Raw genomic sequence first — 11144 nt, 5'->3', positions numbered from 1 at the left:
TTCACCCCCGTTTGGAGCTATAGGAATGTACTGGGAGAGGCCAAATGCCAACAACATCTTTGGTTATTGTGCGTGACTGAGCACACGCCCCAAGACCAGACAGGTACACATCAACTCGTCTAAGCTCAGGTAAGAACATACAGTATCTCAGTATGTAAAAACGGTGGCCTGTTCCTTTAAGATCTGGACTCTGTGGTGGCCAAACCATGTGTGAAAAGGATGTCACATGCTCCCTTTTTCACAATGTGAAGCCCGTTGAATCCTGGCATTGTCATCTTGGAATATGCCCGTGCCATCAGGGAAGAAGAAATCCATTGATGGAATAACCTGGTCATTCAGGATGTTCAGAGTGTTGCTAAATCTAGATCTGACCAACTGCAGCAACTGGGCGGTAAAGCGAGAGCTCCTTCTGTACCACAACAGGCCGATGCAATGACTGCAGACACTATTATCTCAAATACTATGCAAAAGTAAAACTTGCTTGAATTTGCTTGAATCTCGCTGCATGAACTTCCAGGAGAAGTCCAGCCCCACCTCATGACATCGTTCCGTGTTGTTGAGCACTTCAGATTGAGACACCTTGAATATGCAGGGTTATCCAAACATGCACGAAGGAATAACACAATCCAGGTGCATTGTATTTACATCATTAAGATAAAAAGAAAGTAGATTTTGCATGTTGGGGCTCTTTGAAGAACACTTTTAGAACTCCTAGGGTTGCAAAAGTGAGAAGTCGTACTAATTATCCAACAACTTTAGGAATGTGTCCAAGAACCATGTCCTCCTGTTCTCATTAGGGTTAGGTTTGTTTTATCCGAATTAGCATCTTAATTTTGAATGCTAATAGCGGGGCTTTGATGTCGGCCATGTTGAATTGTTTAGATGTAAACAATTATGCTAGCTCTAATGTTATGGGTTGTAAGATTACCACTAGAAAGATACATAACTGTATATGCAAAGGGACAGGGACTTATTCAGTTGAATGAAATTGAGATTCTGTTTCTATTACAGCATGTTACAAAATCCTAATCTGGTGAAATGTACATGAAATGACTAATGTGAGCCCATACTTCCAAAATACCTGCTCCATAAAGATCCATAACACTTTATCCATTTGTTTGCATTGTTTACACTGGACATGCTGAGCTCTGGCCACTGGTCCTCGGTGTGTTCGCTGTTAAAGAGGCCACTGTATTTAAATTTGTGTTGGGTGTGACACTTTGATGAGACACAGTAATGTACCAGGAGCACTCCCATCAGGAAGCTCATAAATAAGTCCTCTCCCTCTCCCTCTCTCTCTCTGTAACATGCAGTTGTTCAGCCTGCACCGCAGCTGCAAGGACAGGTCTGTAAGTAAGACAATATTGATGGTTTGGACTGGACAGAAAAGCCTGGCCATCCGAGCCCTCACTTGTCACATCTGGTCACGGTTAGCAAGGTTAGACACCCAATAAAGACGGGCGCAGTTAAATATTAATCAGGCGTTGAAGGTGAATTAGCAAAAAGTAATGATTTAAAATTAATGTCTATTCTTTATTAAAAAGCATTAGATCAATTATAGGCAGGCAGTCAATTCTCCCACCAAAGCTTTTCAGAAGGAACGTTATTAATGGTGCAGGAGTTAGCACTCATGCCTCACCGCAAGAAGGTCAAGGGTTTGATCCCCGAGGGGGATTTAAAGGCACACTGTGTAACATTTTGAGTTATCCTTTTGCCAGAAATACAAACATGCTCCTAATGATTTGCCAGACACAGGAAAGGACATGCTATGTTTGCTGTAGGTCATCTATGGATGGATTTGAGGACCTAACATTTTTAGTTAACATCTCCATGGAGACGAGCAGGAGACTAGAGCTTTTATTTATTTATTTTTAAATATTTTTCATCACATTTTTGTCTCTTTTTTGTCACATTTTTGAATATTTTTCATCACATTTTTGTCTCTTTTTTGTCACATTGTTGCCACATTTTTGATGCTCTTTTGTGGATTCTCTGTTGCATTTTCATCCTTATTTTCTTCTCAATTTGCTGCTATTTTACTGCTTTTTTTCCCAAGAAACTTTTAAATTTGAGTTGTTCAAACTGGAGAGAATGTGCTCAGTTCTGGTGGTTGTTAAGGAGTAAAGGACTAACCAAGGCTCGACAAACATCTTGTGTTGGTTATACTGGGGTACAAATATTTGGACCAACGTTCACCATCTTTGCTATTACAGTTGATCTTCCAACCACACATTTTGCATAATGATTATCAACCACTATTAAATTTTAATTAATTTAACCTTTTCACGAGGCAAGAGTGTCCACATACAACCTTCAGTCGCAATTTTACTTCTATACTTGGCCGATATAAATGTGAAGAAAAGTAGTTTCCTTACACCGCATACATTAAAAACTGTACTCTTCCATTTTGCCTCGCGCTGGTGGACACTTGTTTGGTCTTTAGCATAAACGCTGACTCATACTTGTGCGCTGTATAAATTATTCATGAAGTCCATCCCAACACATTTGTAGTAATCTGTCATCATCCCAGGCCTCTTAACCTTTTGCCAACAAAGTTCTCTCATCCTACCTGGCTTCAGTAGACAAAATAACACTGGGGGTATGTCAGGGGCACACTGCCATCTAGTGGTGCATGTCCCACACGAAAGAGTTAATAATGAAGATTTCCCCATAGTGTTTAGGATCATGCCTTGGATTCAGACTTAGTATTTTTATTTTTATTTTTTTTTATTTTTATTATGATTAGACAACATTCTAAGTCAAACAAGCAACTCTTTTTTCAGGGGAGTTCAAAGTTTATTTTTAAAAGATAGGAAAATCAAGTAAAACCCAGTAAATCACTCATGGGACATAAATACAATATTGTCAAAAACTATTTCAAGTTCTTCATATTTAACTTTGAAAAATATATATATTTTTTTATTAACTTCTTTCTTGCTCCCTTTAAAGAAATCTTGACATAAAACGTCTGAACAATGTCAATAGAAGTGAACAAAAACTAAAACCACGCTAAGAGGAATAATTACATTTTAATGACTGGAAGCACTTCTGCCGTCTCCATTCTCCATGATCTTGCGTTTCTTCTCGTCTGTGGAGGATTTGAAGACGTTGGCTCTGTAAAACTGCAGCTCCTTAATGCTCTCCTGGATGTCGTCCAGAGCCCTGAAACACACACATTAATGTTCCAGATAACAGAGTAAAGGCTGTAGAGGTCAAAGGCATGCTTTCAAATGTACACCAAAGTCCTGTGTGGCATATTTGAATGCACTCGGATGAGTTATTAATGTACAATATGAGTCTAAAGACATCGGGACAGGGTGTGAGCATATGTATATCATACAGGAGATAAACAGTGGCCATTACGACCCACTCATGGTAATGTAATGTAGTGTGAGGAATTAAAATGGAGCACTTTCTACAAAACCTACAGCACAGTTAATCCCCATGACATGTCAATCAATGGCAAAAGCTCAAACTTTAAAAATCCAGAGAACCAAAACCAGCACAGATATAAAACCTCAAGAGTTGTCACAGAAAGGAATGCTATTTTTAGGGGAAAAAAAATAAAAATTCTTTGGAGCCAGGCTTTCGTTTCGTTTTTGGAGGATCAGAATCAGAATAGTTTTTATTACCATCGTTTTTTAACTTTCTTTATTTGATCAGGGACAATGCACAAACAACATTAGTCTAAGAGAGAAGAGATGTCGTGTGCCAGGTTAGAGCAAAAATGCTCATCTCCACCTGCAGTCCCTGGACAGGCTGATGAACAATTTCAAACACAGAGTTTAGATAAAAATAAGCTATAAAACTTTAAACGGTAGGGCTATAGGGGCATGCATAAAGAACATTAAAAACAACAACGGGATTGGATTTACATATTGTGTAGGTGTATAAAGTGATAAAGTGATGTAAAGTCTGTAGACTTTTGTCTTACAAAGGTCCTTCTGGAGTCGCCAATAGCCATGAGGGGGGTTACCACCCCCTCGCAGCAAGATAGTTTAGATGGAATGAGCATCACCACACTTTTGCTGCTGCTGTAAACTTTCAGAGCTCTGGAGTACAGAGTAAAGATGTGTTTTCTGCAGTTTGACACCAACACTAAAGCAGAGCTTAACTAGTAAGTAAGGACCAAAGTTGCAGAAGTGTTTAGTGGGTCACTAACCCTACCAGAAAACATGTCTGTCAATGTTTAACTACTGATAAAGTAGTAATATATGGCCTGACTGTCTTACTGAGTTATGATCATGATTTCAGCTTTTACTCTTACTGGTATTGAATGTTACGCAGACTGTTGTAAATCTTTCTATTTCAATCAAGGCTTGTCATCATAGAGTGACAGTGGACCCCTCCCAACACCACATTAGAATCTCAGCACTAAAGCAACTCCTTTGGCTTTAGTTGCACCAACATGACCAAGTTTAACCTTTATTTGAGTTAAAACTTTGTCTCAAAAGTCCTTCATCCCAGTCATCATCCACGCTTCAGTCTTACCTGTGAGAAGCTCTTTTCTGAGGTGCCTTCTTGTACTCTTCTGGGAACCATCGCCTGCAAGAGTTGACACAACACAGCAACCGCATTAATCCAGCCGTTTGGTTTCACCATATTAAACCGAGCCCCTTCACTGATGAATGCAGAGGAGATCGTTAGCGGGGTCTGAGTAAATAACAAGGCAGTAATGATGAGACAGGCAAGGGAAATACCCATTAGCCAAGTTAAATAGACTAGAAAAAATCTAATTACTAAAGGTTGTGATGGCGCGGGTTTACTGAGGTGTGCTCTGTCACAGGGAAAGGTCAACCGAATATGAGCAAATGGTAATAATCATCAGGGTATCACCGGGAGCCACTGCAAATGGACTCGATGCATCTGATGTGAACAAGTCCTTTAAGGCCAAGGCAGTTTCAGTACAGAGATATAGACAGACACAGATTATTCTGGGCAGCCTTATCTTAGATCAGGGGTTAAAGCAAAAAGAAAAAAATCCCCCCAAAATCCCTGCTGATCCCTGATTCACTACATCGATGCAGGTTAGCCACTGTTTCTCTAATTTGCTGAGATTTTTAAAGATTTAGGTGATTTTTAGGTGATTTTTGGTGCATTTTCAAAGGAATAGGCCACCGTTTCTAAAGATTGATATGTTCTTACCTTAGCTTTGACAAGTTAATGTGTACCTGTCTGGTCTTTATGCGTGTCCTCAGTCACGTAAACAGAGCACAGACGGCGTTAGCATTAAGCCTCTCCTCCTCTCCTCTATGGCTCCAAACGGAGGTCAAGTTAGAAGCAACTAAGCTCTTCCACGTTTTCCCTATTTAAATATGGCTACATGAGCCTTTACACAATCCAAGTATAGTCACACAAAATTAAACATGTCGATTTTCTGCACTATAGTATTATAGGCGTAGCAATACTAGAATACTAAGACTGTACTTGGCTTATATATTGGCTTATAATACATAGCATATTTAAATAGGGAAAACATAGAAAAACTTCGTTGCTTCTAACTTCACTCCTGTTTGGGACCATAGAGGAGAGGAGAGGCTACATGCTAACGCTGTCTGTGCTCTGTTTGTGACTGTGACTGAGCGCACGCGTAATGACCAGACAGCTACATATCAACTCGTCTAAGCTAAGGTAAGAACATATCTCAGTATTAAAAAACGGTGGCCTATTCCTTTGACTTTTGTGAGCTCTACACATGTTAGAGTAAAATTGCAAATCCAATGGGTTCAGTCATTGTAGTGTTAAAGTATTCCTGTTAAAAACTGCAAATGGAAATGTTCTGATAGGTGGCATTCATGTTATAGATTTCAGTTGGAGGCCAGGGACCAATACAACTCTGTGGGAGAGAAACACCTGATCATTATTCGATAGTGACTGACATGACATCGACCCCCTGGGACTGTGGATATGGAGTCTTTAAAAAAACGAATTGCGATTTTAATTACGACTAAAATGATTGTGACGATTATTTATCCTTTAATGGAGCCGCCCTCGACCCCTCCCTGGATCTTTTCAAGTGATTCCATCCCGTGAGTGACCCGCACCTGCAGAGCTCCTTGATGGTGCTGACGTCGATGATCCGGTAGTGGAGGTGGTACATGAACTGGGGCATGAACTTGTCCAGGAAGCGCTTGTCTGCGTGAACCGAGTTACCTGCAAAAAAACAACAACTTTTAACTTAAAATTACCCGTCTCTGTAGTTTCACATGACTTCACATCCTCCTTGTTAGACAGAGATGGAGGCAAGAAAAAGATTATTGACCTTTTTGTCATCGCAACTGAGTGGTATTGCCACTGTAATGATTGGGTGAGATCACAAATATTGTCACTTGGGATGTCATATCGAGTTAATCGAGCTTTTAGGAAGAAAGTAAAGAATTTGTGTGATGTAAAACACTGTGCAATCAACTGAAACAAAACACTAAATTAAGTACTTCTTGTGTCAAAAATTATAAATAAATAAAGGCATATAGACTTTTTGGACACATTCAAAAAAAGGGATTAAATACTGTAAAATTGCAGCCTTTAACTCAGAACACTAAGCTTCAACATACTGTAGTTTCATTCCCAGTTCTAAAACAAATGACTGTGTTTACTTGAGGATTTTCCTTTATTTTAAAAGAAAGAAACAAAAAGAAACATATAATTGATATAGGAATACTGCGTGATCGTGAAACAGCAAGTGAAGGATGAAAACTCACCGGCCAGAGGGCACTGTCCGGGCGGTGTGTGCTGTCTCACGAAGGAGAGGAACTCGTATTCAGCCTGTTGTAGAGTGATCTTACTGTTCCGCACGGCCTGGGTCAGCCCTGACTGAGACACAAACACCACTCAGTATGGGCTCCATGTAAAATGAGTCATGGTCGCTAATGTAAACACGTGTAGACTCCAATCTAAAAGAGTATTATCTGTAGGCCTGTCACGATAACAAATTTGAAGTTCGATGTATTGAGGCAGGAATTACTCCAATGATGCTAGGTACTGTCAACTCTGACAGTAAACCTTTGTTCTAAAAGTGCATCATCATATCCTAAAATACCACACAAGCCGCAATAAACATGAACAATTAGCTTCAGTTAAAAATCTAAGTTTGACAAAGAAAGAATGGGGGGAATGCTAATAAATGTACAGACGATAAATATCGAGCCCAAAAATGTATTGTTTATCTGTTATTTACCGAACGATAAGTCGATGTAGTATATATCATGACAGCCCTAATTATCTGCTCAACTAATGTCACTTTCTTAACCTTTACTATAAGACAGGGGTTATTTAAACCACAGCTAAAACTGCAAATTACCCCCTCAAAAAAAGAAGAAGAAGTGCTTTAAATAGCCAGAAAACTTTCATGTGTATAATTGTAGTGCTGAACAAAAAAGTGATCTGGTTTTAAAGTTGTTTTGATCTTTTATGTCTTGCATTTTTTAGACAAGGCCTAATCTAAGTCGGTGTGAAACCGGCCTCAGATGAATGCAGACTGCCCTGTGTGACCATGGATTAGGCATCATAAATATCAGCGTGTTTTATGTACGTTTAACACTGTGTCATCAGTAATGTACTAATGTAATACATTGTCTTTCCAACAGGAAACAATGGGGCTCGCTTTATGAAGCTCCGCATGGTGGTGTTCACAGATGGGCCTCATGCTCCAGTGGACACTGCGCACAGATGTGGTCCTAAAATGGATAAACCAGCAGCTGTCCTTACGAATATTACCAGTTTTTTATGGTAAAGCAGCGCTGGAGCCTTTTGGCAATGCAAGCACAATTAGTTTTTAAGCAATTTGTCAACATAAGCAGACCCCGCCTACTGCGCATAACTACAGAAGGGAACATGAGAAATTGGGCTCACAGTGTACTGCAGTACTGAGGAAGTTTGACTGATTGCAGCAGTGAGCCTATCTTTGCTCTAGTATTTGAACATTTCAGGTTATATGTTGCTCTATCACAACAAAAGGGAGGGGGTTGAAATAGGGCTGAATGTCAATAATTCCTTCATTACTTCTAAGATTCTTACTTGCATGTTCCAAATAATCATTTACACATTGAATCTTTGAATGGTTGGAAATTGGGCTGCAATATTAACAGCAATCAAATACAAATTGCAATTTGACTGAAGTAGAAAAGGCATCTTCACAATGAAATATTCTACTTTCATAGGGTTTCTTTGCAAAAAACAAAACAAAACACAAAAAACTGCTAACCTTAACTTTAAACATCTACAAACAAGCTCAAACAGATTCTTGTCAGAGTTTAGAAGGTGATATTGTCTTTATTTCCACACTGGCTCTGGTAAGGTCAACCTTAAAGGGACTATACAGAGTTTAAAAATGTTAAAATGATGTATTTTCCTCCCTCTACATGTCCCAGCAATGTCCTAATGCGTAGAATGTCACTCAAAAAGGTGTCAATTCGGGTCTGAAGTGCTCTTAATGCACGAGCTTAATATAGAACCTGCAGTTATGCTTAAGACCTGTGGTGGCAGTAGTGAGTATGAAAATGACCAACTTACATCTAGTCCCTTAAGGGTCTCTTGCCCTGAGAGTGAGCTGAAACAAGTGGCAGTTTAAGGTCTCAGGTAAGCCCACAAAGTGCTGTTTTCACATAAAATGTGTGAAAACTCCTCTGAGACATGTTTACATTGTGCACAGCATTTTGACACTATATCAGCCATGCAATGTGTGTAGCTTACCTTTCCATGATGCTCTTTGCACCAGTCTGACATACTGTCCAGCAGCTCATCTGGCTGCTTTATGATCAGGTTAGGCCCCTGCCAAGTAAATACAAAAACAAAATGATTCAGCTGATACTGGAAAAAAACAGACACAATAGTGTGTAGTGCTTTTACCTCAGCCAGAACATTCAGGTCAGAATCTGTGATGATGCAGGCCATCTCAATGATTTGGTCCTTCTCAATGTCGAGGCCGGTCATCTGAAACAATACAAAAAAACAGAAATAAATGATAATGATAGTTGCATTTCCAAGACACGTTCAATAAAGTGTGATAAGTGCCAGTGGTGCAGTGGGTTGAATATTTGCCCACAAGCTGGAGGAAGGCCAGTACAAACTGCACCAGCTACACTGACGTTGCCTTCACCCACTTTGCTGACTGCAGTCGCAATTCTGCCGATGTAATTGTTTTTTTTTTAGTATTTGATTCACTTTCAAGTTATTTTGAGGCACCTCTTTGTTAGTATTTAAAATATGCACTGGCATTTATTTAGATGGTGAAATAAATCATCAATATCCATGATCATGTGAATCAGTTCAGTCGAAATGGATAATATATTTCAAGCAACTCTTTTTGGGGTCTTCTCTCTACGTAAGGTCTTCTCTCTAAGTAAGCACAGGGCATGAAAGTCTTCAGACATTTTGTGACGTATTAATAAATCATGTCCGTTGTGGCTACTTCTGAACTGCTAATTTCATTCATGTACACCTATATCTGTCCACTTTTCTACTCAGCATAACAATTTTCCACAGGCTACACTTGAAACTTCTGGTTGAACACTCATTTACAGCCATTACCCTGGCTCTACATAAACATTGCTGCTCAAAAACAAAACCACGCTGCCAAAGCCCCACGTTTGTTTACACCAGCGTCCACGCATGTCATTAGCATTAGCATTAGCACTAGCACTAGCCACGAGTTCTCCGTAAACACTTTGCTGCTCGGACTTGCCTCCAGATCCACCCACACCATTCTCTGGGACATCCCCGCAGCGGAGGACGAGGACACGCTGCTGGGCGCGTTCGTGGACATTTTTTTGACACTCAAACTGCACTCGAAAGGTAAAAAAGCGATGTGGGGCCTCGGTGCCTGTGATCTTCTAACTGCTGTGTCCCGCAGGGTGCTACAGCAGCGTGGCCGCAGGAGTGATGGCGCAGCGCGGGGGATCAGCTGAGGTGTCCGGCGGTAGAGAAGAGAGACAGCAGCCCATGCCGGGGTCCGAGAGCAGAATACCACCGGCATCCTCCTCCTGGGCCGACTTCCGACTGGGACTGTCGTAAAATGAAAGAAAGTGAGCGACATTAAGGCAGGTTTGCTAAGTGGCCGCCAGATGGCGCTCTTGTCTATGCTATCGTTTGTACAGCAGCTTCCAGAGATGAGCGTCTTACTGGCGCATTTTCTCCAGTTCAGCTTTACCCAAATCTAAAAACTTCTCGACTGGAGCTTACAGCCTCCAGGCCAGTGTAGAGCATTATTCGATCTTTTCCCTCACTTTGCTGCTGTGTTGTCGTCACTTTTTGTCGCTCTTTTGTTGCTTTTTTTGTCGCTCTTTTGTTGTGTTTCTCTCACTTTTTGTCACTCTCTTGCGTTTTTGTCACATTTTTGTCACTCTTTTGTTTTTTGTCTTTTTGTTGCATTTTTGTCACATTTGTCACAAGCTGTTTTGACGCTTTGTTCAAGAAGCTTATAGATTTGGGTAATGCCAAACTGGAGAAAATGTGGTGGGTTCACGTGGGGGTTAAGAGGTTAATAGAGGAGTTAATATTGAAGCTAATAAAAGTTAAAATTAACTTTTTAAAAATTAAAATAGGGCCAAACTTAAAAGACTTGGGGGTAAAACAAATCCCCTATAAGGCATTCAGAGATAGAAGACAGTAAAAAGTACCCTCACAAATGTTTTAGCTTATCCGTTTGTGGCGGATGATGACATATTCCTCATCTACCATACTATTAAGAAATGTCACGCACCGAGTGGGGATGCCATACTGGATACAGAGAGATAATTACGTCTATAGATCAAAGGTCATCATTGTTCATTTATAAATTTCACCAAATATTTGACACTCATACTTTCAAAATCTGACTAGAATAATACTAGAGTCTGGTAAGTGTATGCCAATAATCAATACAGCAGTTTACAGTTTGCCGACATGTCAGCCTTGAGCATCCACAGATGGCACAGAGGCTGCTTATTTATTTATTTTGTATTTATCTAATTGCAACAGTAATTAAATAAATAATATTTACAGGCTTTTAGAAATGCAATAAAATACAGATTAGAAAATACACTCAAGTGTTTCACAATTATAGTTAGGCTATTTATCAATGGGCCTAAACTAACCATTTACCATTAGCAGTAATAATTGGATTGGAATTGTTTGTCTATTCACATTAAAAGTACTCTCTCTTCCTC

The 11144-nt window shown here is 39.9% G+C and overlaps 1 protein-coding gene across 1 annotated transcript; it reads right to left on the bottom strand.

Annotated features, from left to right (window-relative positions):
* Positions 1-2814: 2814 nt before the first annotated feature.
* On the bottom strand, positions 2815-9991 carry smfn (small fragment nuclease). Its single transcript, XM_079566063.1, has 7 exons — positions 9683-9991; positions 8848-8931; positions 8692-8769; positions 6702-6813; positions 6045-6153; positions 4492-4545; positions 2815-3162 (listed from the first exon to the last, which is right to left on the bottom strand). The coding sequence occupies exons 1-7, from the start codon at positions 9971-9973 to the stop codon at positions 3030-3032; spliced, it is 861 nt and encodes a 286-aa protein (XP_079422189.1). The 5' UTR covers positions 9974-9991; the 3' UTR covers positions 2815-3029.
* Between the last annotated feature and the right edge of the window lie 1153 nt (positions 9992-11144).

The sequence above is a fragment of the Gobius niger genome, assembly GCF_951799975.1.
Source record: "Gobius niger genome assembly, chromosome: 11".
Classification (NCBI taxonomy): Eukaryota; Metazoa; Chordata; class Actinopteri; order Gobiiformes; family Gobiidae; genus Gobius; species Gobius niger.
Note: the sequence above shows the minus strand (reverse complement) of the source record. Positions and strands in the feature narration are given on the sequence as shown.